The sequence below is a fragment of the Poecile atricapillus genome, chromosome Z (assembly GCF_030490865.1).
Source record: "Poecile atricapillus isolate bPoeAtr1 chromosome Z, bPoeAtr1.hap1, whole genome shotgun sequence".
Lineage (NCBI taxonomy): Eukaryota > Metazoa > Chordata > Aves > Passeriformes > Paridae > Poecile > Poecile atricapillus.
In genome coordinates, this window is record NC_081289.1 from 12,246,822 (window position 1) to 12,273,981 (window position 27,160).

The 27,160-nt window shown below is 40.8% G+C and overlaps 2 protein-coding genes across 4 annotated transcripts; one reads left to right on the forward strand and one right to left on the reverse strand.

The window, feature by feature from the left end:
* The first annotated feature begins 2,710 nt into the window (after positions 1 to 2,710).
* On the forward strand, positions 2,711 to 10,814 carry LOC131592638 (mitochondrial-processing peptidase subunit beta-like). 2 transcript variants are annotated; one of them, XM_058864265.1, is made up of 13 exons: positions 2,711 to 2,855; positions 4,244 to 4,384; positions 4,660 to 4,746; positions 5,211 to 5,340; positions 5,698 to 5,896; positions 6,542 to 6,621; positions 7,190 to 7,302; positions 7,930 to 8,073; positions 8,563 to 8,726; positions 9,939 to 10,024; positions 10,099 to 10,187; positions 10,399 to 10,474; positions 10,570 to 10,814. In XM_058864265.1, the coding sequence occupies exons 1-13, from the start codon at positions 2,766 to 2,768 to the stop codon at positions 10,632 to 10,634; spliced, it is 1,464 nt and encodes a 487-aa protein (XP_058720248.1). In that variant the 5' UTR covers positions 2,711 to 2,765; the 3' UTR covers positions 10,635 to 10,814. The 2 variants fall into 2 exon arrangements, with proteins under 2 accessions (XP_058720248.1, XP_058720249.1); XM_058864266.1 differs by having other exon boundaries at positions 8,566 to 8,726.
* Positions 10,797 to 27,019, reverse strand: LOC131592637 (dnaJ homolog subfamily C member 2). Of its 2 annotated transcripts, none has more exons than XM_058864263.1 (17): positions 26,867 to 27,019; positions 26,111 to 26,301; positions 25,461 to 25,536; positions 23,665 to 23,763; positions 21,290 to 21,431; positions 20,063 to 20,143; positions 19,611 to 19,676; positions 17,745 to 17,836; positions 17,527 to 17,648; positions 16,555 to 16,704; positions 16,161 to 16,249; positions 16,008 to 16,077; positions 14,263 to 14,447; positions 12,926 to 13,026; positions 11,863 to 11,970; positions 11,442 to 11,596; positions 10,797 to 10,933 (listed from the first exon to the last, which is right to left on the reverse strand). In XM_058864263.1, the coding sequence occupies exons 1-17, from the start codon at positions 27,012 to 27,014 to the stop codon at positions 10,859 to 10,861; spliced, it is 1,950 nt and encodes a 649-aa protein (XP_058720246.1). In that variant the 5' UTR covers positions 27,015 to 27,019; the 3' UTR covers positions 10,797 to 10,858. The 2 variants fall into 2 exon arrangements, with proteins under 2 accessions (XP_058720246.1, XP_058720247.1); XM_058864264.1 differs by having other exon boundaries at positions 26,111 to 26,212; positions 26,867 to 26,971.
* Between the last annotated feature and the right edge of the window lie 141 nt (positions 27,020 to 27,160).

Consider the following 27,160-nt stretch of genomic DNA (forward strand, 5'->3'; position numbering starts at 1 on the left):
CATATTCATTAAAGGCAATACCGTATCATTGCTTTAAAAAGATAGTAGATTGTAAATAAACAGTGAACATGATGACTCTACAAAAAGCTAGCACAACATTAAGCGGTAGTTTAGCTGAAGGTAATTTCAATTGTTAATGTTTACTGTGTGATGGTTTCAGCAATTCTGAAGGTCTTTTTCCTGAGCAGTGCTGTTCTAAGGCTTAGCTAATTTTCCCTCTTGCTCTGGGGCTAGATCACCCTGTAACAGGGCAGTTCTTCCCAAGTACTTCTGTAATAAGCTGATCATGATAGTGTGTCTTGATATGAACATTTTCTTTATTTCAGAAGAAATACTTTATATATACAATTGGAAGAAAAACCTTTCAAGATCATGCTTTCTTTGCTCATATCAAGATTGCCATCCTAGTTCAGAGTTACAGAAGTGTGGATTTCACAGTGTTGTGTTCAGCCCCTGTGCTGACATGTGGTTAACACCAGATATGCATGAACAGATTTCTCATTTATATCACTGCTACCATGTTGAATTGTTTTATAAAGTAGAAATGTTACTCTAGAAGCAACAAGCTAGATCTATGAGTGCTGGCACCAGCACCAGCTGAATCTTTTTTCCTCTGGGGTAGTGTAGAGTCTCTCCCATGTGTGAGCTGATAGCACAGCACTTCCTCAGCTGGTGGTTCCTGGAATAGCCTTTTCTTCGAGATGCCTCTGTCATTTGGTTGATATTGTACAGTAATGAATGTGGAAACCTTATTTCCTCAGAAGATTTCCCAGTTGGAATTGTATAATTCAGATTGTGCATTACTACTGGTTTCAATGGAGTTCTTGACAAGTTTTAAGCTTAAAAACTGAAAGTGTCATTTGGTCCTTTTCCAGGCACCTCTTTATTAGGGATGCTGATCTAAAATAGCTACTTAGTGTGAAATACAAAGCTCCCATGCTTAGGGTGAAATCTGGAATCTAGATTTCAAGGAACCAGATTTTCATCTTGAGACTCTCACCTACATAATCCACTCAAAGGCTCTGTGGTATCTTGAAATTAGAAGGCAGCTATTTATCTATCATGCTGATGACAAGGACATAATTTATATAGAACTTTCTTCTTTTAGTCTTGGCCTTTCTATTCCATTGTTGCTTGAGATTTGACACATTAGAAGTATTAAGGAAGGTCTAATTTTCTCCCTCTGGAAGCTGCAGGTAATGCTGTTTACCTAAACCAGAGGGATATTGTGAGCATTCCTTGTTGCAATAGCCCATTTCTAAATAATCTCATTGTAATTAAAAAAAAAAAGTTAAAGCCACTTAAAAAGTTGCATTTTGTAAAAGTTTATTGGTGAATATTTACATATTCAGTTTCTACTGTTAGAGCACCAGTATTTGTTTTATTTTATTGCATTTTTAGCTGGTTAATAAGATTTCTTAATTTAGAGTTGCACCTCTCTAATGACGTTTGCTGGATGCTAAATTTTAGATTACATTTACATATGAGACACTCCTATTTTGTTAAGTAGGAAACATGTTATGGGGATAATCAGTTTATCTTAAGCTGTAATTCTATGTCTAGCAAGGATTCAAATTTCTAGGATGGCTAATGGGTTAGTGAAATCTGGTAAAACATCTTTGAGATAAATCCCAGCATAATGAGATCAGTTAGATCTAGTTGTAAAATGGAAGAGAAGCTTAATTTTAATTTTCAGTTGCACAGTTCGGTGCTCTGCTTTTTTTTTTTTTTTCTTTTACAACTTGACAGAGCTCTATCAGAAATTTAGAAAAAATGCTGGAACTGGGTGGATCTTTTGAATATGCATAAACTAGATGGGAGAAACGAAACTAAAAAGAAAGAAGTAGCTACTTTCATGTTAGGTTGGGTTTTCTATTCCATGGAAACTAATTTGACTGCACTGTAAATTCTCTGGTGAAAGGATGGGCATGCTTTGCCACTACAAAATCCTTATGTAGGCTATGTGGGCACTAAAATAGTACAGGCAGCAAAGTAACTAACAATTTCAATAAGAGATCTACAGTTCCATATGTGGTCAAGGCATCATTTTCAAATTAGGAAGCATCTGGGTTCTTGGCATTTCTAACACGTTTCTATGTGTTTGGAGTCCTGTCTGGAGCTGAGGTAGTTCACCAGCGCTGGCACAGGCTCGGCGGAGCGCTGAATTTGCTGCTGTGCACGAAGCCCTCCTATCCATAATAAGTGCTTCAGCCCCGTTGCATACACTTCCCAGCAGAGGCCGCCAGGTTATTCCATCCTCGGGATTTCCCCAGCCAGAGCGGGTCTGTCCCGCAAGAAGCGCAGCGCCCTCAGCCAGCCCTGCCGAAAGGGCCCGGAGCAGCTGAAGGAGCCGCAGCACGCAGGGATGTGCCCACAGCAGCTCACGGAAGGCAGCGCTTTGTGTTTACTGAACCTGGCCATAATGGGATCTCGGCAGGGAAATGGCTTTCCTGAACGGCGCTGCTCTGGGACACTGAGGAGAGCGGGACCATTAAAACCAAGGCCCAAGCCTGCCAGAGCTCCAGGAGCGCTTGGACAACGCTCTCAGATACACGGTGGGGTCGCTGGGCTTGTCGTGTGCAGGGCCCGCAGCTGAACTCGATGGACCCCGTCCGTCCCTTCCAAGCCGGTACATTCCCCCATTCCCACCTCCCCTGGCACTGCCAATGGAGTTTGCGCTGCCCCACTGCGCCCCCCCGCGGGGGCGGATGGAACTGCCCCGCGCCTGCGCGTCCCCGCCCCGCCTCGCCCACGACGGCGTCAAGATGGCGGCGTCTGCAGCACGCTTAGCGGCCCGGCGGCTTCTCTTGCCCTGGTCCGCCCGCCTGGTGCGAGCGCCCGGCGCGGCGCAGCGGGTGAGACGGCAGGGCGGGGAGCGGAGTGGAGCGGAGAGCGGAGCGGAGGGAGGTGCGGGGAGCGTGGGCGCCGCGGTGGCTCCTAGCGCTGGTGCTCGGGCTGGAGTTGGAGGCCGTGGGGCGCGGTGCATGCTGGGAGTTGTAGTCGCGGCGATGGCGCGGTGCACGGCGGAAGGTGTAGTAGGTGATCAGTTGGCGCTGGTCAGGAGGTTTGTGTGTGGCAGCTGGTCTGGGGCTCTTCAGTGTGAGAAGAATGTCAGTAAACTGGAGATGTTCAGCAGGGATGAACTGGGCTGGAACATGTGTCCTGTGAGGAAAGGCTGAGGGCCCGAACTTTGTTCAGGCTGGAGAAACCATGGCTTCAGCTGGACCTGTGAGAGGTATCTCTGCCGGCACCTAGAAAGTTGTCGGGAAGATAAAACCAGGACTGTCACAGCGGGGCACGGTGGCAGGATGACAGACAATTGGCGTAAGTTGAAACGAGAGGAAAACTGGATGTGTGGCAGTCAAGCAGCAGAGCAGGCTGCTCACAGAGCTTTGCATTTTCTCACCATCTTGGGGGAGTGTCATTACTCAGGTGCAAAAAGTCCTGAGCAAAGTTGTCTGACCAAGCTGATCCTGCTTGGAGCAGGAAGTTGGACTGGAGACCTCCAGAGGTCCCTTCAAACTTGAATTGTGCTGTGACTCTGAACTAAGTGAATTTTAAGAGCTCTAACTTATTCTAGGAGGAGAGTATGTGAGAGCTGGATTTTGTACTTTCATGTTTAGGCAGTTATATGGGGTGAGAAGTCTTTACTTATTTGAAACGTTTGAAATCACAGTTTTTGAGATAGTTGCTTGCTTTAATTTGGGATACATATTTGCATTTCTTGTTATTGAAACTTCCCTTCTTTTCTACCCCGCTCTCATTTAATGTGCTTTAACTGCTACATGATTGTGCTGCTCTGATCAGTGGGTGATGGATTTGCAGTCCTGGCGAAGGCCCTTGGGCTTTATCTCCCTTCATTTTAGAAAGCAGGTATCCCAGGAGAGTTCCAGATGCTAAAGACTGCAGGCTCTTGCTGGCAGAAGTGGGAAACAAGCATGGCTGGCTGATGAGAGTAACAGCTCCTGCTGGCTGATGAAATTAATAGCTGCTATGTCAGACTGGAGGGCAGCAGATGCATCTCCTCACTTGTAGTTATCTTCAGGGTTTGTTTCAAATTCAGGTTACTGCTTCCTGTATGTGAAGTACTGGTGAATAGCAGTCCTGAATTCTTTTTCTTATAAATGCATGCTATAAGAAAAATCCACAGACTTAATGCTGAAGCTCAGCAATACATTTTTCAGAAAAGCATCCTTGGATATAACTAAACAATCTGAGTGTGACTGATGATTTTCCTTTCCAGTATGTACATGTTGGAACAGGGAGGCTCACAGTTTCCAAAGCAGCAACAGAAGTAATCTTAAATGTCCCTGAAACTAGGGTGAGTCCTTTGGAAAATGGCTTGCAAGTAGCTTCTGAAGACTCTGGACTCTCAACATGCACAGTAAGTAACTTACAAAAGGAAGGGTTTTTTGTATCTATTGCTGTGTGTTCATTTCCTTGTGGAACTAAATTGCATTTGCATTTCAGTATTTATTAATAACTGTTCCTAGAACTTAAGCCAGGACATAGAAGTCTTAAAGCTTTTGTAGATGTGTAATTAAAATTTTTGTGAAGATCAAAATTTTCTTTTTCATGAAAATTTGCTCTGTTTAAGGAAAAAATCATAGCAAAGCTGTTAGCTGGTAAAACAACTTTTTTGTTTTGTTCTTCACTGAGGTTGGACTTTGGATTGATGCTGGAAGCAGGTATGAAAATGAGAAGAACAATGGAACTGCTCACTTTCTTGAGCATATGGCTTTCAAGGTGAGTGTGAATATTGACATAGATGTTTACAATGGATTTTAAGTGATTTATCTTTGAAGATCAAGGATGAAAACTTTGTCAGAATTGTGTAAATAAGTTTTCCAAATTGAAATGAGAAAAATAATATGGACAAGTAAGACTTTGGTTTCCATTAGAAAATGAAGCTAAAAGCCTAGTTCTGTGTAACTGTTACACTGCTATGGGTTACACGGATCTAATTTCTGACTCACTTTTACCTTCCTATAATAGTCTTAGAAGACACAGTCACCCTGTAGCCAACTTTTTATTTTCATTTGGGAGCACAGATTTATATCTGACTTTCAAGCTTGGAGAGGTTAGCATGCCAGTTTTATTTCCAGAACACATTTTCTTTTTCTTGATCATGCCTTTTCCAGACAAGAAGTAGTAACTATGAGTAGAAAAATTGAAGGGTCTAATGTGATTTTCTTATTGTTCTGTTTTAGGGAACGAAAAAGAGATCTCAGTTAGACCTTGAACTAGAGATTGAGAACATGGGGGCTCATCTCAATGCATATACATCCAGGGAACAAACTGTGTATTATGCAAAGGCTTTTTCAAAAGATTTACCAAGAGGTAATTACTCTCATTCATCAGAAAAGCTGTAAAGATCAACATGCTTATCCAGCTTCCAGTAAGATGACACAGAATGATGTTTTTGCAGTGTTACAGTCCCTTCCTTGCCATGTGAAAAGTCCGTTCTTGAACTTCACAAGAACTTGAGAATACAGGTTTGGAAAGGAGCCAGGAGGGAAGCTGATATTTGACATATTTTTCACTTCAGAGTCCCAAGATACCTTTTGGACTTCTCTCTTCCTGTCCCCTTGCTATTCTTATTAGCACTTGCTCTTTGGGGTGGGTTTCACTTTTGGAGCTAGATTTTTCTAGTAGTCTGAAAATACTTTTTTTGTTTCCATCTCTATTTGCAATTAGCTGTGGAAATTCTTGCTGACATAATTCAGAACAGTACCCTGGGAGAGGCAGAGATTGAGCGTGAGCGAGGAGTTATACTTCGAGAGATGCAAGAGGTTGAAACCAATTTGCAGGAAGTTGTCTTTGATTACCTTCATGCCACAGCCTACCAGAATACAGCCCTAGGACGGACAATTTTAGGACCCACTGAAAATATCAAGTATGTCCAAAACTATGTCTTTAATTGTGTGGTAACTTTTATATATTGAAAGAGACTTATCTAAAAATGTAGAGAACAGTGTCAGATTTCATTTTTACCCTGAAATTGCACTGAATATAATTTAAGCAGAACCCCTGTATTGCCTTAGTTTCCCTGTAGGCAAGCATCAAAGGGTATGTGAACTTCAGATGTTCTGTGCATGACTTTGGGTTTTTTTGCCATATTCTCCTGTTTCTTAAAAGTGTATGTGTCACAAAATTGGAAATACTTATTTTTCCTATAGTTCACATGTTAGGCATTATTGAAAGCACACACAAATACTCTTTCAGCATTTGTTTGGACCAGTAGAGATCAGGGGACTGCTAAATGTGCTGCTTTCTAAGGAAAGGAGATCATTAGTGCATCTTGTCTCCACATGACTGAGTTGGAATTCCCACTCTGTCTCAGGAAGCTAGAAGAGCTTTTTATCTAGTTCTTATTTGCTTTTTAGAAAGTCACCCTTATTTTAGCTTTCTGCCTCTGCTCTGAACATTGGCAGCACTTTTAATTATTTTGTTAATGTATTGTTATATACATTTATCTCTTTTTATTTTAAGTAAGTAAACTCTACTGACATAATAGTGCTGTCTCCTTTCCTGTTTTTAGATCCATAAATCGTAATGACTTGGTGGAGTATATAACAACACATTACAAAGGACCCAGAATGGTCTTGGCTGCTGCTGGAGGTCAGTATGGGATATTCACCCTTGATCATGTGAAAATGTGCTTGAAACCATGGCCTGAATATGTGGGAACAACATAATGAGCTAGCCATTATTCAGTAGGTCCTGTTCATTGTTAGGCCTGTGTAGCCCTGTGTGTTTTGTGTCTTTATACCCTTTGAGCTTTTGTTCCCTTTTCCTCTCAGTAATATTCCAGAAACCTTAAATCAAGAGCAAGAAGTGAATTGGAGGCCAAAGTCATTCTTCCACGTGGGCAGGAAAATAGGGTCCTAGAAGGTGTGAAGAGGGGAATACCAAGGAATGCAGAGAGAAAGAAGTAACACTGAGGCTTGAAAGAGAGCAGAGAGTTTGATTTGATGTAGTTTTAATGGAAAGCTGTTAAAGAGAACCAAGAAGAGGGAATCATGATGATCTTGTTCTGTATAAAGGGAATGTATGAAGAGTCCAAAAGTGGGGTATTAAAACAGGGGCACAAAAAATTACTGCTTGGTTGAGTCTTTAAACTGTGAAGCAATTTACATTAACTGTTTACAGAGTAACATGACAAAGCATATGAAATACCTTTGTTCAGGGGTTTCTCATGATGAACTACTTGACCTGGCGAAGTGCCATTTTGGTAACTTGCCATCTGCTCCAGAAGGAGGACTGCCACCCCTGCCACCTTGTAGCTTCACAGGTAGTGAGGTAAGCTGCTTGGTGGCTTTTTGATCTGGCCCTTACATCCCCTGACATGTGCTCTCTGGTGAGGAGAGGGGGTGCCACAGACTCAGCACATGAAAAGGTTTCTTGCCCCCAGTGATGGCAGTGGAGTAGCTGCTTTCCAAAGCAGTGCTTCCCAGTCTTTCTTGGACAAGCCTCACTACCACCACTTTTTATGCTTCATCACTTCCTGGAGGAATACCTTCCTTATCCCTGCTCCTACTTTCCTTTTATCCACTTGATTACAGTATTGGAGCATTGCTGCTTGTTAAGAATCACTCACTTGAAGGATTTGGTAGAGAACTGAAGCATCCACGTTCTATTCCCATCTCTTTTCAGATTTTACAAAGTCATCAATTTTCCTTGCTCCTGGTAGTCATAAAATGCTTTAATTTAAGCATTGTAATGCTTCTCTTTGTATATTGGCAAAGTCATCTGAACTTGCTCCAGGGGATACCAGTTAAGGCTGGTGTAAAATTAATCTTCATATGCTTTAATTTTAGTGCATGTTTTATAATCCAGCTGTAATGAAAAAGTCCATTTTCTATTATTTAACTTGCCCTATGCTTGAGTGTGTACAGGTTGCACTAGAGCTGTTCCCCTGTGTTCCAGATTCGGATAAGGGATGACAAGATGCCCCTGGCACACCTGGCCATTGCCGTCGAAGCAGCCGGCTGGTCAGACCCGGATACAATCCCACTTATGGTAGCCAATACTCTGATAGGTAACTGGGACCGGTCCTTTGGAGGAGGAGTGGTGAGTGAACCTGCAAGCACCATCCTGCTCTTAATGAGGTTGGTGGGATCACCCTGACTCGGGTACTGCCAGGACAGGAAAGGGGATCCAGTTGTGAGCCTGAGAGAGTTTGTTACCCAGGATCTAGGAAAATATTAGGAAGTGGTTCTAAACCACTAAAATAGAGGTGACTTGAAGTTTCCAAGCCCTCATGAAAAGTAAGATGTTTTATACCTGTATATCATGAGAACCTGTGGGTATCAGTAATTAATTGTCCCTTTCTTGAACCTAAGTGTCTTTATGATTTTGGCTAAAATCTAGGGTGTTATTTTGCAATGTGGTATTACATGCAAGGAAAGAAAGGGTTGAAATGAAGAGCTGGTAATTAACCTTGTAGCTACTACTGCATGCCCTGTCATAATTGAAATGAAAATGGGAAATCATGGAGATGACTAGTAAATTTTCAAAAAACTTTATATAAAGTAATATCTTCTTCTTCTTTTACCTCAGCAGAATTTGTCCAGTAAACTAGCTCAGATTGCCTGCCATAGTAACCTGTGTCACAGTTTCCAGTCCTTCAACACCTGCTACACTGACACAGGGCTGTGGGGACTCTATATGGTCTGTGAGCCATCCACTATTCAGGACATGGTGCATTTTGTTCAGAAAGAATGGTAAGCAACCGTTTCTCTGAAAGATTGTTTTTCGTGGAGGAATACAATTTAAAAAGAAAGTTTTTAAAGAGAATATTTTTCTCAGTTTGGGCTTGCCTGGGAACAACTAATGCCTCAAATTCTATACTTTGGCACCCAAAGCCAAGTCCCAGCACCCAGGCTTTGGCACTCTTACTTGGAGTGAATACCTTAAGATGTAGGTTTTGTTCCTTGTACAAGAAAATGCAGCAGAGATGTTGTGTTTTTTTGAGTGGCAAATGACAGGAGTCATAAAAGTGTCAGACCTTTTGGAATACTACTCAGTCAGTGTACAGCCTGCAAGCCTCAAGTGCCACCACTGAAGGAGTAAATGATGTGAATAATGAATGTGCAATTACCACAGTGTTAGTAGTTACCCAGTCTGCAGTTGCTGTAGATGATGTAGATGATGTACCACGTTCTGGTGTTAGACAGCTCTAGTAAATGCATAGGGAAATAAAAGTTGAGCTGTTACATATGGAATTTTGAAACCTACAATTCTAGCCAATATTCATTCATCTAAGGCTTAAATCTTTTGAAGGATTGAGGGATGTCTATAGATGCAACTGTAAAGCTTGAACTGCAGATGTTATTAAAAACACCTATATGTTGAAAGCACTTGATTGGGTGAAGTTGAAACAAGTCTTGAAAATGAGGAGTTTCTTTAATCACATAAATTACATATGTTGTGGAGGAAAAGGTTATCACTTTGACTGTGTTTGCTGCAGCTTAGCACCAAGATGATTCCTGGGACAAGAATTTAGTGTTAAGCTATTTAATGCATCCTCCTCTTCTCACAAAATGTTCTGCAGGCAGTGTGGCAAATTATTACCTCAGCAAGAGAGGAGCCAGGAAGTAATGGATTGTTTTCTGGCTAATTACCTCTTACCTAGTTGCTTGGCCCCTACTTTCTTAGCAACACCCATTCTCAAGATAACATAGAGACTGCACTTGCCTCAAAATATTTATTTAATAAAACAGAATACAGCTCTTTTTAAGAGAAAAAGCTTGCTCTTGGGTATATACTGCTGCTTTATATCCCTGGCTTGTTTTCCAAGCTGTCTTACCAGCTTTGTCTACAGAAAAGTAATGCCTGATAGGTGCAGTAATGCCTATGCACCACCTTATCACAGGTAATCTTGTATGCTACCGCCTACCATTATTTAATGACTTTGGATTTAAACTGTTTTTCAGGATAAGACTTTGCACAAGTGTTACAGAAAATGAAGTAGCTCGAGCAAAAAATCTTCTAAAGACAAATATGCTGCTACAACTTGATGGTGAGACTTATGAAAACTTTTTATTCTTTGTGGAGCTGTAGGCTGATAACTGAAGCATTTTTTCCCCGTTTTAGGGTCCACACCAATCTGTGAAGACATTGGAAGACAAATGCTGTGCTATAAGCGCCGAATCCCAATTCCAGAACTTGAGGCAAGAATTGAAGTAAGTGGCACTCATGTTGCAGCTTTTAAAAGGCCATCAATTACTTGCTACAGAAAGTAGAAGTTGTATTTCTTACTCAGCTGAGAAAACATTTCCAGCTGAGAAAACTTTCAAGTGTTTTGTTGCCTGCTCCCTTGGATTATACAAAATTAAGATCAGAAATGGTTTTAAGATGGGATTGTAACAAAGATGCGTCTTTTACCCCTTTAAGGCTATTGATGCCCAGACTATTAGAGAAATCTGCACAAAGTACATCTATGATAAGCATCCTGCAGTTGCTGCCGTGGGTATGTGGTATAAATTTCCTTATCCTCCCATAACCCCTCTACACCACTTGCTGTGATTTGAGCATGTGTCATGGCCAACTTTCTCTAACTTCCAGGTCCAATTGAACAACTTCCAGAGTACAGCAAAATCTGCAGTGGCATGTCTTGGCTTCGTGAGTAGTGAATAACAAGAACTTCCAGCATATTTTAGCTTTAAAGAAACAGATAAAACAACAAAAAACACCTGACAACCCAACTACACCCCTCTTTAAAACTTTGGAGTTGCTTTTGAGAAGATTAAAACTCAAGAACCAGCCACTCCTGTGTGTCTGTATAATGAAGAAAAAATTTGAAACATGTACAGTATTTGCATTTTTATTATAAAACAAGGATTGTCAGTAAGAGTCATTTCTTGACTTTAGTAGCATTCATCACTTGTTCTTGAGCAGCTTTCTTTGCCTTGACCATTTCCACGAGTTCCTGAAGAGAAGGTGGGGAAAAAAGAAACATAACTAAACATGTAACTTGTGCACAACGCTGTAGTTTTGAACAATACATATATTCATTGTGAAACACTCTAGTTCTCAACATAATGAGAAGTCTACATAGTTTTATACTGTAGAGCAATTTCTCTTAGAAACTAGTCAATTGACTGATGGAAGGTCAATGCTCGTGTACCAGGAACTTTACCTACAGGAGGCTAGGGATAAGATTTCACCATCTGCTAGAGCTTGCTGTCAAACTGTAAGACAAATTTCCTGACACAGACTTTCCTTCCCAGCTTCCAGAGCCACCATTTTCACTGAGGAACATTTAGTCCTTACTGCTTTTTTGGGGTTGAGTTACCAAAACCAAAAAGTTTCCTGTAAGGCTCCATCATCTTGCATGTGTCAGACACTGTCTCTGGGAGGCAATGGAACACTAAAAGCAAAGGATTCTCTCAAGACCTGGACTAGTGACTGTCCCAGGAGGAGGTGAGGGACCTTACCTTATATCGCTTCATGCAGTCTTTTTTTGACCGGCCTGGAACAGCTGCTGCTATTTTCTCCCATCTTTCAGGAGTATTTACTGGATAAGTCTTCAATGCTTGTTCTAAAAGTTTTTGTTCTTCTGTAGTCCAAGGGGATGAATCTAGAGGTGATCCTATTTTTAAATGCAAAAATTACAGAAAGAATAGGTATTTTTTAAAGAGTATAGAAAATACTGTCAAACCTATTATAGTTAGTTTAAAATCCATGCAGTTTTGGGGTGTATTGTGTGTACCAGAAACCCTCAAATCTGGTGCCAGAGCCTGGATCACTTACTTGCTATAAGTTTGTAAGCAAACCTTGAGTAAGTTCTGGGTTACTTTCTTCCTAAGAGACCCAGGGGAGACAAGTGCACAGGAAAGTTTCCCTTTTCACCTTTACCTTCAAATCGTTCTGAGGGAGCAGCACTGTCCATCTGAGGCACCACACCATGTTCTTTTTTAAATTTGTCAAATGCTTTCTTGTTTATGTCATCTTTTTGATGAGGGTCTATGAGCAACAGACATTAAAGAGAATAATTATTGCAAGAATATTAAAGCCAGACGTAATAATAACAACAACACTCTGTAGCAGATTAGTTGCAATAATCACAAAATCTTAAAAAACAATTCCTACTTACTTTAAAACAACAGTAAAGAGGGTGGTAGATTAAAAAAAAAATCATTCAGGATCCAATAAACTTTTCTCAGTGTAAGATTCTCCAACCCTTATCCTGCTTTATAGTACTCAGAAAAATACTTGTTCCATATGATCTTAAACCTGAATCTGCAACTTCACCAAAATCAAGAGGGATTATTCTCTCGCGTAAGGGCTGTGGCACAAAACTCGATGCATTTCCCAGGGTATGGCCATGTCAGAGAGGCAGGAACACAGAAAATCCAGGTGCTTCTTGTGCCACTATGTGGTTTATAATGCAGAATAACTGCATAACTATTGAAAACTTAGCATGGTTCTTTTTCCTTCTGTAGTGAAATGTGTAATGTCTTTGCAACCTTATTCCAGAGCTCTCTAGGCTTCATTTTTCATTTTTATATTCATTTTTGAAGAGGAAATGAGCCGCATTCATTTAGGTGTCTTACTCTGGTGTTGGATTCCATTAATTTTTTTTAAGTATCTGTAGAGCTTCATCAGTTCCATTTATTTTAGATGCCTTTCTTTGTAGGGAGCTTTCTGAGAGGCCCATTTATCTATCTCTGAGCCCTCATTTCATGTGTCCCAGACATCAGAGCATCAAGCTACACTAAGAGAGTTCCTGAGAGTTGCTGACTTACAAAAGAGCCGTTAGGATGAAAACACTGAATCACATAAATGCTCCTCTAAATCCTCCATTTCTTTTGGGGCTCTAAAGAGGATTTTATCAGGAAACACAGCACCATTCAGAGAAAAGTCAGATGTACAGAAGCAGGCAGACCATGTTATTACAAAAATAACATAATATAGATACCAAGCTTTTGGAGACTCTTTGCTTTATTGATGACATCTTTTGCTGTTCGTTTTATTCCAGTAGTAGAGTGCAAGTTCATGTAATTGGCAATAACTTCCCATCTAAAGCAAGAACAGAAGGGATAAACCAGCATATTACGTAATATCTTCATACAAGCAATGGTCAAGCTCCTGTACACTTTTTTATCAACTCTTGAGTTAAGTTCAAAAATACTTAAAATTGTATTAAAATTCCAGAGTAGCTATTCTGGAAAGCTTTCAGTCACTAACTGAAGAATTCAACCAGCTTGGGTGAACTTCTTGGTTCCAAGAAAAAGGATGGGGTAGAATGTAGTTAAGTGCCAATTCTCAAAATTCTGCTTAGCTACTGCTTTCCTGAATTCCCCAAACACCTCTGGCACTAAATACTGCAGGCTCCATTGAGGGGCTGAGAAGTTACTAACCCTATGTCCACTGCCCCCCAGAAGAACGCCTAAACATCAGGTAAAGGGGATTAAACAGGAGAGAGCTGGAACAGCCCTAGCCCCAAGATTATTCCAAGTGGATTCTTAGAAAATGGAAGGCAGAATGTACCCCTGATCAGACAGGAGCATTGTGTGCCTTGAGGACTAACTGCTGAGCTGCAGAAACAGGCACTGGAGGTATCACCTCCATGGAGTATGGCAGCTTTTTTTTTTTTTTCCCCGTAAGCATCCAAATCTTGTAATGGAGGTTTGAAAGCTGTGTAATCCTAAATGGAAGAAGGCATTTCATTTCTGGAAAAAATACTTAAAGCATGCTCCTCATTTTGATGCTTAGCACTAAGCTGAGTGCCAGTGCTGCTTTCTGTAAACCCCAGCCTTTCCCTTTTCTCTCTGGCTCTCCCCTAAAGAAAGCTGGTGCACTTAACTCCTATCTTGGGATATTTTCCTTCTACATGTAGAGGAGAAACCAGCCTCACATGTATTGTGGAGCTCCTGGAAGTAGCTTACACACTTGCACTCCTACCCAGCTGCACCCCAGTCACCGGTGTGGTTTTGTTCTCTCCTTTAAGGACTGGAGCCTACCCTGGAGTAAGCCCTGTGCAAACAGGCACCTCAGCACCATCTTGGTAGTGGACTGAGGCCCATATCTCAGAGGAAACAAGATATAGGGCCAGAGCTAACTCCAGTGACACAAAGAGCACGGTACCAAGGAAAAACAAACCACTGGCTGCTTGTGAGTCAAGGAAAAGAAAGATGTTTAGGAAGTCCTTATACTGACAAAATACTTTGGGTGATCTGAAAATATGTTTTATTATGCTTATTTTTTAATTAAAAATTGTTAGTAAGGGCTTTTAGCACCAAACCTGAGAAGTACCTTGAGTTAGTCCCTGCTGGAAAGAGGTTCACAGCTTTAATTAACAACTGTAAATCATCCTCTGGCCAATTTTTGCTTCCCCCTCCACCGCCAGTGGTTGACTTTTCTGAACTCTTTGTTGCTTGGCGCATACGAGCTTCTGCCTCTTCTTTCTCTCGCCTTATTTGTTCATTTATTTCTTCTATCTAAAGATTGTAAATAAGCATTATTTATTTACTTACTGAATTATTGTTACCTTTTACAGTGACAAAACCACCTCTCTGGACTTGCTTTGAACCTTGGATTTTGTTTAGTTTCTGTTCTCTATATTATACATAAGGAAACAGAGGAGCTTATCTGTTCCAGTATTATTTCCCTTCATTCCATGTGTATATCTTTAGGATTTAAAGAGTAGGAATTATAGCAGAAGTCCATCACATGTTCACTAGGAAATTAAATTAACACCCCCAGAATTAAAGCAAAAGTTTTCAACCTTGTGTGAATGTCTAGGCTAACACTTGACTTAGAGGGACAGATCCACAAAAGTATTAAGACCAGTAAGGGCAATTAAACACCCATTCTGAATACACCAATTCTCAAATCTTGCAGCCCATCTGGTATGTAAGCCTGATTATGTCAGTACAACTGTAGTAATGGAGAACTTTTAACTTGGTAACTAAAATCTGGAGTTCATTCTAAGTGGGGTAGATGTCTATATGTAGTTTTTTAGTGAGCTAAAAATGACTTCAGTTAACCCACTGCATATTTTTGTGACCTGTAATCACATCTCGAGACTGTGGTGTGACACATCTTTAATCATCTGCTTCTGAGCGGGCCCAGTCCAATCTTGGCAGTATTAGAAGAGCTGTGCACTTACGGGTGTTGGCAGGATGCCCAAAGGTGAGAGCAAGATGCCTATTTCATAAAACCTTCCTGGCAAAAGAAAAGTTACCTGATAATTTTTACTGGAATAGTTTTAACAGCTAGGAAGGGGACTGCCCTGCATTTGGAAACCCTCCTGGACAATGGAATACTGAATTCAATTCCATGTAGAACAAGAGGCACTTCAGTCTTAAATTGTCTATGAGTAAACTTGACCCTGGGCTGGGGACAGATCATATTCCCCACCATGGAAAAAAGTTTGCAGCTGTGAATCCACAGTAGATGAGAAAGCACCTTACTCTTTCTGCAGGATGTAGGTTCAGCTTTTAGTTCAAATGGCTTTTCCCCAACAGCAAACATAACCAGGTCCTTGCTGAGTTTTGTTAATTTTTGAGTCCGTGTGTCTTGCATTCCCATTCCTTGGAATCCAACCTATCAGCCCTTCTAGTGCCTACAGCCTGCAGCACACTTAAGTCCTTTTGTGGATCTATCCTCAAGTCATAAACACTAGACTAGTACCTTTCCTGTGTAACCGAATAGGTTAAGACTGCCTTCCTTCCCTCAAGGTAACGGCTACACATTGTTGGGCAAAATGAAATTCCCCTACTGTTTCTGTATACTGTACAAGAGGTAGTTTTTGTATTCTTTACAGATAAAAATGTTTATTTTTTTTTCTTGGTTGACCCTGTTAATTTGACCAGCCATGAACTGCACAATGTAAAACGGAGCAGACAGAGATCCCTCTGCCTGTGAACTCTCAAAATCAAGTCTTCATGTTTTAACAAGCACAATTCCACAATAGCTATGCTGTATCTTACTTCAATTTAGACAAGTTGATTTCACAAATTATTCTGTTATTTTGATTCGACACTCAGCATAATTACCTGTTTTACTACAGCCGCCTTTCCTCCTTCCCTTGTTGTGGATGTAAGTGCTTCATTCAAGCATTGCAGACTAAAAATAAATTATTAAGTTACAATGGAGAGCTAGTAGAAAAATGGGTATCAAAATGAACAGAAAGCAGCAGGAAGACTTACCTTGCTAGCTCAAGACGATCACAAAGCTTTTCCACCTCCTCCATCATTTTAACACAATCTGCCTCATTATCAGAAAAGTAATTCCAGTTCTGGAAGCAGAAATACACGTTCTACAAAGTTCTTGAACTTTATTGTCCTATTCCTTCAGACAAAGGCTTAACACACAGTATTCTGCATTCCACTGCTGCATTTGGACCTATTTGGTCAGCTTTAGTCATAACTCATACCCATGTAAGTATGTGTTTTAGTGTTTTTCAGTAAACTCATATTCCACACCCATCTCCAGCCCTAAGAACAAGCAAACACCTGATACAGTCTGATTTAAGCACAGTCTGATTTTAAACACAGCAATTTGTCTGACATTTGTCTGTATTTCACTGTAATATTTAAATACCTTGCATGTTGTTCTCAGTTTTTGCCTTTCTTTCTTGATTGCTTTCTTCTGTATTTCTTTTTCCTTTTTTGCTACTAATGCTTGCTGCCTAACTTCTTCTTCCTCCTTTTCTTTTGCTAACCGTGCTGCTTCTAATTCTGCTTGTCTTTGCTGCAATCAAAAGGAAAAAAATTCCAAGTGAAAAAATCCTTGAAGTCACATTGTTACAGGGTCATTCAGTCATCCAATATCAAAATGTGTTGTTTCTGGTTTGGGTGAAGTTTTGTGTGTATGTTTGAGGGTTTTAAAATACATAAATACTTGAATGTTTGGTTTTCCAAGAATTTTGAGGGAGATGATGAAATACATACCATTTGGCATTAAGTCAACTACTCACTCTGAGGACCCTCAGTTTATAAATCCTGACTTCCTCTACAACAAAGATACAAACCCATATGTAATTTCCTACGCCTGTCTCAGGAGTATAAACTTCATGGTCCAATATTTCTCCTGCATCATTACTGACATATTTTGCAGTGTTCTAATGTCTTCTAAGTCATTTTTCTGGACATTACAGTTCACTTTCATTCCTGTATTTCAGAGCCATCTTTTCCAAATTGTTAGTATTTATCAAGTATGTTCTGTTACCTCAGAGCATTTCATACCAACCAACCATTCACAAACCACATGCACAAGGCAAGCAGACATATCCATTTAGTGCACTTAATGCTTGCCTTGAAACTAGAGGAAGTGTTTGCAACAAAAGAACTCAGTTTTCAAAGGTGTTTTGTTTCAGATCTGCATTCCTTGTTTCCATCTCCTTCTCAGAAGACTGCCAGCCTTGCACTGCCTGCTGCACAGGCATAAAAGACAACACATCTTTGAACCCCAGAGTAATTCTATCAGTAGTCTTCTGACACATGTAGGACCTGAAGCAGTTCATCAGGTGTGAATGAAGCAGAGTTTTTCAACCCAATAAAGTACTTCACTTACTTTTTCTTTTGCCTCCTGTTCTTTTCGTTTTGCTTCTACCTTTGCTTTCTTCTCTGCTTCCTTCTTTGCCTTTTCTTCCTCTTTAAATTTCTTTATCCTGGGATCACAGCTGTATGCATTGTCTGGCAGAAGAAAGGAAACATCATGTATAGAAGAAAACCAGGAGATTTCCACAGTAAACTAATCTTTCTTTAAAGAACAGCAGTTTATGTGCTCACCAACAAGAGTCCTAATTCTGTTCATTTCTTCTTTTTTTCTCAATGCTCTGGCGGCTCTGTTCTGCTTTTCAATCCACCTCCTTTCATCTCGACTAAAAGGGAAAGCATAGTTCGGTGCTAATGCTCTACAGTACCACTGTTAGAAATTCATCAACAAGCTTCTTAAATAGTTTCCCCCACACATATGTTCTTCTTTGAATACTTCAAAAATAGACTTCAAAAAAATGAAGTTCCAGGCCCTAAGCTTGTGTAAAAAATGCTAAGTGTTTACATAGTTATATAAACCTGACAAACCAAGCTGCTTATCTGTCATTGTAGGGAATGAGATCATGGACTTTTTTTCCAAAATGCAATCCACTTGCTTACCTAACGTTAAACTTAAGCAAAACAACAGAGATGCTAGCATATGGTTCAATTAAAGGACAGCAGTATAAGCAATGTCACAATTATCTTGTTTTGAAGGATATAGTCATGTCAAGTAAATCCATCTGCACAGAAACAACACTATGAAGTAGCATGATACTCTTGGTAAAGTCAAGCCAGATCCATTCCTGTAAAATACGGCTCAGGTTATAGATAGGCCAACTGAATAATCTGAAATATTTACCAGTGCTGTCAAGAAAGGCAAATTTTTAGTGTGGGGTCTATAGCCTCATCCACACAACCACACAGAGAACAATAGAGGGGGCAGGGAGGTTGGAACTATGTGGTATTTAAAGCTCCTTCCAACCAAAACCACTCTATACCTCAGAACAAAGAAAACAATCCACATAACTGAAAAGGACACTAATATGAGTAGATTGAAGCTTTAAAACATGAGCAACATCACCTTTGGCAAGAAGGGGTAGCAAGAATCATGACCATCTGAACAGCAGCTGTAATGTAGTTCTCTCTCCTAAGTACAGCAGACTAGGTACCATTTGTCTAAATATCTTTGAGAAAGGACACTAATGACAGGAATGAGCAGAAAAAAAGAGCTATGCAAATAATTCAAGATCCTCCCAGTGAGAAGCCTAGAGGTTCATCTGTATGATTTACCACAAGTACAAATGATAGGGAATTGATTACAGTGTCTCCACAGAATCTTCACAGGAGAGAATAATGGGTCTCGTGAGGCTCAAGAAATTCAATAGCAGAAGAGGCACAAGAGAAGAGAAATGCCTATCTACAGCCTAAATATGGCAGTTTCTAACACAAAGAAAGCCAGCCACTGAATCTAAATACAAAACTGATTTCTAGCCAAACTTGAAAGAGATTCATACAATGCAAGTTATGGTCTCACAAGGATTACCAAGTGAAAGGTTGTGTCCTGTGAAATGTGTGTTAGACTAAATGATTTGGTGCTCCAACATTAACATTCTGTGTTTACAACTGTAGGAAGGATAAAAACAATGTATTTTCCAATGGCAACATGGGCTGAATAATTGAAACTATCACTACATCAACAAATACATAATTTTTATTAAAATCAAGCCATAAGAACTCATCTCTCCAAATTCTAGGAAGTATCACTTTCTCAGTACAAGTTAAAGAGAAATGATACCTGCATGCTCATCCACTCTGTCCTGGCTCCAGGCTCAGCCTGTGCTTGGGACTGGCAGGAATTGCAAGTCTGAACTTAAATGAACACACATTTCAATGCACCTCAGATATACCTCTGTGAGGCAAGCAGGAACTACTTCAATTACATGAACAAGCCCATGATAAGTTCAGTTCAAGTCCATGACTGATGCCTAAGCTGGGAGAGTGGAATTCAGACTTAGCTCAGCTACCTTTCTTCCTATGACTTACAGTCTAAGAGACAGTTAGAAAATCTTGCTGTATCAATCTCTCAGTTTCCTGTCAAAATTATTTTTACTTACATACCATTCTGCTTTTTCTTTTTCCTCTTCATCTAAATAGGAAAACTCTCTCCAGGAATCAAAATTATACCTAAAGTAAATTTAAGGAAAAAAACCAAAAAACCATTACTGACTTTTTTGGACTAAACTCACCTCCCTTTACTAGGAGAGCTTAAACACCTAAGACATCTCCACTAGAAACACAGGTTAGGTGAGATAAACCTGACTTCCAATCTATGGGTCAGTTCAGTTCTCAACCATTGTGGTCAGAAATTCCCACTGCAACCATGAATTTACAAGTGCATGGATTAGCCAGGAGAAAGCCAGGTCAGTTTGTGGAAGGCACAAACACCTGTGTGGTAATACTGTGACACTATGAGGTTGGGACAGCCCACAGCAAACAACCCACACACCAAAGCCCTTTATATTGAATGTCTTGAATACTGTGAATAGAAACAGAGGCATCAGCTAACTTACCAAAAGGAATAGAATGCATCTACCTCCTCAAATGAGGAGTTCATGTCCCCAAGTTTAGGTACATTTTTCTTATTTGACCACCTGAAAATACATGGATATATTCAAGAAATAATATATACAATCTTCATAAAAGGGCATTTGTTAAGTACAGAATCGAAGTCCAAGGCTCCCTCCCACCAATACAGAGGGGGCTCCAGGAAAAAGGAACAGAACAGGAAAGTTCCTCCTAAGTATCCTCCAGCCTGGGCATTTTTGGGGGAGTTTCCCCAAAAAAGCAACCTTCTCCTGCCTGAGTGCCTCCTGCCTTGTGCCTCAAGACAGATGGAGCACAAGCTATCTTTATAGATAATCAGTTCTCCATGCATATTCTTCTGGTAGTGGAGCTTACAAAAAGTGGGCAGAAAGTGCTCTGTGAATAACACAGCTCTGTGGTAGCGTACAGGAAGTCTCCACATATTCTAATGGAGTGCAAGGGAATCATGCATACTCTGCCTCCACTGCATTTTCTAGGGAAATCTTCCACGAACTCTAGAATTTGTTGTTCCATGACACAGTATCCATTTCTATTGCAGTGAATGGAAAAACCTCATCTGACAAGCACTGACCCAGGTCTGAAGTCTATGGAATACTTGATACTGAAAGATTCAGTAAGACTAAATAATAATTGTTCAGAATGTTGTTAAGTGCCTCATGCAATTAAACACTTCTATACAGGGAAAAGTTGACAGGTTTCTATTGTAACAACCTTAATACCAAGTTAATTGTCAACCATGAATCAAATTCAGAAGAAATCACACAATGTAAGAGAGAACCACCAATATTGACAGTTAAAATTATCTTCTCTTTTAAACAGCTAAATCATGACTATTACTACTGTCTTCTGTTAATGTCTCACTCTCAGAAGAAAGTAATTTTTAAAAAAAGGAATTTTTAGTCAGCAGCCCACTAACATTTGGTACTCTAAGTAATTTTAAGATGAAACAATGAGTTGTACAAAAAGAGCAGCAGGTAATAGGAAGCTGAGAACTTTTTTTAAAATTGGAAAAAAACTCAATGCCATTAATGTGACAGTTCAGATTATTTTTAAATTAAATAAAAAATAATTGCAACTATTTTAGTTGTATTACATTTCTAGGAAATTAATACATCTCTTGTTACAAACACAATCAAAAGAGTTTGCAAATGCTTATTCTCCAGCAACAGCAGAGGCTGTCAGACATAGCTTACCTGGCATTTCTTTCAAAAACTGGTGAGAAAACTTCAAAGAAGTTTTCTTTTGCTTCACTTTTGGAAGGTACAGAGTTATCGAAAGTTGGATCTATGCTGTTAAATGCTCGTCGTTTCACAGGATCAGATAATATTTCATAAGCTGAAAGTTACCAGACATAAGGTTGTAAATGTTTAAAAAGATGTTCTCAGATCTGTGTTTGATCTATCTGTAACGTTCTGTAAAGCTTGATGTTTAATTATTTTAGTGACATCAGAAAGCATTGCTGTCTATTCCTGTTAAACTAAGTAGGAGGAAAACATTTATGAAAAAGAACACATTTAACCATTAAGATGTAAAAAAACAGATAATATTTAGTTTTATAGCAGTAAATTTTGTTCAGACACTGGGAGTTTGGGCATGACATCTTCAGACTTTTATCCTACACCAGATCCTTGCAGATAAACTGACAAAATGGTCTCCTAAGGCACAGAGTAAAGGCAGTCCCTGAGTTAATGTGTTGTTAGAATGGGCAAGAACAGGAACCATTCATTAGAATTTTTGCAGTTCATGATTAAGTTGTACTGAGTTTTGGATAGAATATAAAACTCCGCACGAACTCTCCAAAACATGCAATCACTCCCTGTTTTCCTGTTCTTACACCCCTGCAGTTGAGGAGCATCACATTACTAATATTCTGGAAATCACACAAACTGTATATTCAGTACTCACTTTGTCAATGAAGTGTGGAGTTTTACAATGACCACTATTTTTCAGTAAGAATGAAAAAGCAAAGGAATCAAATTTGTGTAGCAATCATTCATGGACTTCTGTGCCCGCACCCCTACCAGAGGACACTGTAGCATGAACACTGGATGTAGCAGGTGATAACCTGGAGGACACCTTGGTGCTCTGCTGTTCTGTAAACTGATCTCACCGCACATGTCAGTGGAGAGAGGAAGGAATGACAGTGGCCACCAGTGAGCTGCTGTCTGCCAGTCTACCCTTTCCCTCTGGGAAAGGACTTCCCTCCACCAATACTCCAAATGACCCCAATTATCCTGCCTCAGTAACCCTTATACCATTTTCCTGATACAGGAAATTCTGTGCACATCCGTTGGTTCCTCTTCCATTTAAGAGATGTCCCTTCCACTCACAGATCCCCAGTTCTACTCACACTCAGTTCCCCAGCTCTGTATCTCCCATGCATTCCTTTGTCAAACCAAGTTCTGAATCAATCTATGTTCTCCCAAGTGTTTTCCAAGTTTTTTCTCCTTGTTTCATTACTGTTTGCTTCTACTCCAGGTCCCCCTTTCCTACAATTGCATTTTAGTATTTCCTTCTTCCAAAATGCTGCCTGGGAGCATTATTCCTTTTCTTTCCTACTTTGTGCTTTCCTTTCTGTTTACCTCTGAACTTGGATTATAAGCAGTTAGGAGGGAAGATTCTATCATAGTTTGCTCCATGCATGTAGAACACAGAACATATTCCTGAATTCACGTGCAGGTAGTTCTCAACATAGATATCTGACAGTTTCTGACAGGACTTCAACAGAGAAACTATTTCCTTTGGCAACCTTCCTCCTCCTGACAACTCCAAAGGAGGCTGAAAACATCATCTAACATATCTCACACTAACTAGTATGTGTAAGAAGACATTCAGAGAAGGAAGTTCAGAAACACAAGCTCCAAGATTTCCTCCTGCTTCAACCTTACTGAGTGGAAATAATTTGTTTAAAATAAATGAAAAAGCCAAGCTCTCAAGCTTTTCTAGAGAAGTAAGTCATACACCTAGAACAGGCCCTATGGTTTCGGAATTGGCCAGCAGTGGTGTTCCGGGTCATAGAATCTTTACAGTTGGAAAAGACCTCTAAAATCAGAGTCCAGCCATTAATCCTGCACTGCCAAGTCCAATACTCCAGGCAAGAGGGAAATGTTATTTACTTGAGTACACTTGCTCATCTGTGGGCAAAAATGAGCAGCTAAAGAAACTGATGACCTGGATCAAATCAACACGTGTTCTGTTATCAGAGCAAGCACATTAGAATTCAGATTTTCTGACTGCTGTTGGTGCCTGTAGGGAATTGCTCCATGGCTCACTAGTTTATCCAAGGTATGGGACCACCTCCAGGGATTCATCTGTGTGTGCACTGCTATGAGTGTCACATTTTGTAACAATTTGGCAGCCAAACATCTGTCAGCTCCCATTCTGCTTCTACCCACTGGGAAGTTATACCTAATGTGATCTATTGATGCAGTGTTCTAAAATGGAAAAAGAATTTCCCCAGCTGTTTAGTCATTGATAATTTCTTAAAATCCTAATGAAGCACAACAGATACATTTCTGATGATCAAGTAGATTGAGAGAATATCTAACAAACGAGATCAATTGCTTACCTTTAGTTATGCAAGTAAAATAATCGTTATCACCTTCTCCTATCTGTTCCCCTGCAGCTTTTCGCTTGTCTGGATGATGTTTCAAAACCATGGATTTATCTAACACATAAATGCATTACAGTTAGAAATGCTTCATCAGAAACAGTTTCAAACTATAAAGGAATATAGTAATTCCAATTTCTCTAGTTCGAAACTTAAATAAAAATATAAACCAAGCAGTCAGATCTGGCAAAAACAGAAGTTAGTGAATTTTCTTTGACCTAACACTATAGTTAGAGTTAACATTACTTCGTCTTTGCTGGGACATAACCACAACTTAGAAACTATATTCTCTATTTCACCTCAACATCTGAAGAAGTCTCTGAGACTTATTCTACTATTACACCTAGCAAAGTGCTTCAGCATCTGTACGTGTACAGTTAGCTTCATAACTGAAAAAATAATTAATGTAATTTTAGTTGTTACTTCTAATGAAAAACAAAATAGCTCAGGTAAAATAAAAAAATTGTATTCTATTCTTTTACTGAAGTTCTGAACATGATCCAAAGTGAAATTTAGCAGAAAACTACAGTCTATAAATGCTGTAGTGCACTTCCCCATGACTAACACTGAGAAGACACACGAGACTTTGGGTTAAATTCTCCCTCTACTCAGGCTTTGAATCCTAAGGCACAACTGGCACATACAGAGAGAGCATCTACTGAAGGTGCTACCAAGGCTGTCTTGGTGTTTAAAAGGTAAAACCAGATTTTAGACCGACTTCTTTGCCAGAAGATCTTGCCATATTACCTTACACCGCACACTGTACCTTCTTGGTTCTCTCTAAAATACCAGAGAAGATACCCTGCAAGCAGTTACAGCAACCTGTCTCCTGAGAAACAAATCAGAATCCTTCTTAGAAACAGGAAACCACACTATACACAGGTGGCAAAGGCTCACATCTCTACAGCACCATGGAATAACAGAGTGCTCTCCAGAGAGAGGCTCTGGTTCTTGCTCAGAAGATCAGTGAGATTGCTGACCACCACCACCAAAACAATTGCTATTCTATTCCAAAGCAGCAAATGCTCCACAGTGGTGTGGAGCACCTGCTTGAGTCAACATGATTTCCTGGGTAAGTTGGAAATTCACTGATTTTTCATCCATTTTCATTTGGGAGTATCTGGAGACAGTGATTTTTACTGCACCAGCACAATTATACAGTTAATTGTTCACAAGACCTGTTCACAAAGCCATCAGCTAATACCAGAAAGCCTACTGAACAATCTTCAGAGTATTTTAAAATCTTCCTCCAGTAAATATTTGCATCCCTCTTGCAAAGTCAAGAACACTGCTTTCCAGAAATAAAGTTCTGAAGCCCAACATGCTCCATTCCCATGCCACAGCCACTGCTAACAGCAGCCTTTTCGTAAACATTCAGCAGGAGTAACGTGGCAGCTCAACACTCTCAGGTGGGCTGCAAGGGAACCTCTGGGAACACAAGGGACAGCCTATTCTTCTGCCTTTCACTAAGCCTGACTGCACACTCAAAAACATAGACATCTATAGTTACACTCTCAAGGCTGTTGAAAAATCACAGCTCAGGAAGCTGAAATGTGGAAGTTTTTAATTCCCTAGATTCAGGCTTCTGGATTTCAGAGCAGTGATATGAATTTAAGAGGCTGGTAGGCAACACAAATCAAACTTTTACGCCTGGGAGAGTAAAAAACCTTGTTCACAACATGCAGGTATTTTCACTGGAAACCAGTTGTGTACATCTGATAAAAAGGTTATGCTTATGAGAGAAGGGTACTTACGAGCTGCTTTTATTTGTTTCTGAGTAGCCCTGTATCGTATATTTCCCAGTCCAAGAACTGCATAATGGTCCTGATTCTGAGAGAAAACAACCACAAACCCTAATAAACACTCATAAATACAAACTAAACACCACAACACATGCAGAAATCCAGTTCTCCTCCCCATCTCTTAAAGGCAAGAGAAAGAATTCTTCCCTCTCTCAATAAATGTTGGGAAAAGACTATAGGAACAACTGTCATAAATTATTGAATAATTACTGAATAACTGAATATCGATAAAGTAAGCCACTGACACAGAAATCCAAGTAGCTTAATCTAAATTGCGTTGAAGCACTAGAAAATTCACTTATTGGAGAACTGAACTGCTGTTGTTAATATTAATGAGTGCCAAGGTAACTCCAGAATAAAGGAGATGGTGACAGGGGGAAGATACACTTAATACTTTCAGGTAGTAAAATAAAAAGCCGCAGCTCAAAACTAAGATCTTACCCTGATGTGTTTGCCTTCACACACCAGATATTATGGGAAGGGACACAAACTGATTCAGATGGGTGTAGGAGGGGAAGAGGAAGGAGATCTTTAGCACCTGGGCATGGCAAATAACCTTGATGGGCAAAACTAGTTAACAGTGACCGGTATTGACTGAATACCTTCCAGTCCTTTGGGTCAAGAGTTTTTAACATAGGATATTCCTCAAGCTGCAGTTCTTCATCTCCTGATTCTTCAGAAAGCTCCTTCTCATCTTCTAGCTCCTGGAAAGAGGCAGAAACATTTATGTTTCTCCTCTTAATAAATGCTTCAAACCATCTTCCCACAGGTTCCACTTGACAGAGTACTGATGCTATAAGCAAAAACATAAAAGCAACTTCACCTTCTGTGGTTTCCTTTTTTTTTTTTTTTTTTTAAATTAAACCCCCATCAAAACCCACAAAAGTGCAGCATCACACAAGGTTACAGATCGCTAAATCGTCTTTGTCTCTGTATACACCAGAGTGTAAAAAGCAGCACACGTGCCCATCAGACGGGACCTCCGCACGCTTCGCCGTGCGCTCACATCTGGAAAGGTGCTTTCAAGTTAAAGGAACACGCGTGTCAAACGATATTAAATACAGTCCTATTGGCAGCGGAGGAGGCAACCGCGGCAGCGATATTAAATTTGGATTGATCTTCCCCGCGTTCCCGCTCCCCCTTCCCAGGCCACTCCCTCCGGCAGCGAACCCAGACTTGTTGCTCGCACACGGGCTGAAACGATGCCGGCGAAGGCACAGCACGCGAGACGGAGACAATTAAAGTCAAATAAACAGGGAAGTTCTTCGAGACCGGCCAATTTCCCAGCTCCGGCACCCGGGCGGGCGCTCGAGGGCGGCCTTTCCGCGGCGCAGGCCCCGCCGGCCCGCGGTACCTACCGGCCGAGAGCGGCCTGGTGACGGCCGAGCGCTGCCCGTCCCGCGCGGGGCCGCGCAGCAGCGCCATGGCCGCGGCCTGGGCCTGCCGCGGGACCGGCGCGTGGGGCGCCCACAGCGCTTCCGGGGCGGCGGCGGAGTGCGGCGCCATAAGCGGCCCGGCCGGACCTCCCCGGGCCCCGCGGGGCCCGCCGCGACCCCGCCGCTCCCGCGCCGCCCCCGCGGCCGGAGCGGCTCCCGCGGGGATGCACCGGCGGCGCCGCCCGGGGCCGCGGGATGAACCGGCGGCGCAGCGCG

Coding starts and splice junctions, on each gene's coding strand:
- LOC131592637 (XM_058864263.1), bottom strand. CDS start 27,014: ATGGCGCCGCACTCCGCCGCCGCCCCGGAAGCGCTGTGGGCGCCCCAC. Junction 11,597..11,862: donor TCCCTCAGAACGATTTGAAG/GTAAAGGTGAAA, acceptor ATTTAAAAATAG/GATCACCTCTAGATTCATCC. Junction 10,934..11,441: donor ACTGCATGAAGCGATATAAG/GTAAGGTCCCTC, acceptor CCTTCTCTTCAG/GAACTCGTGGAAATGGTCAA.
- LOC131592638 (XM_058864265.1), top strand. CDS start 2,766: ATGGCGGCGTCTGCAGCACGCTTAGCGGCCCGGCGGCTTCTCTTGCCC. Junction 5,897..6,541: donor GGACCCACTGAAAATATCAA/GTATGTCCAAAA, acceptor TCCTGTTTTTAG/ATCCATAAATCGTAATGACT. Junction 6,622..7,189: donor GGTCTTGGCTGCTGCTGGAG/GTCAGTATGGGA, acceptor ACCTTTGTTCAG/GGGTTTCTCATGATGAACTA.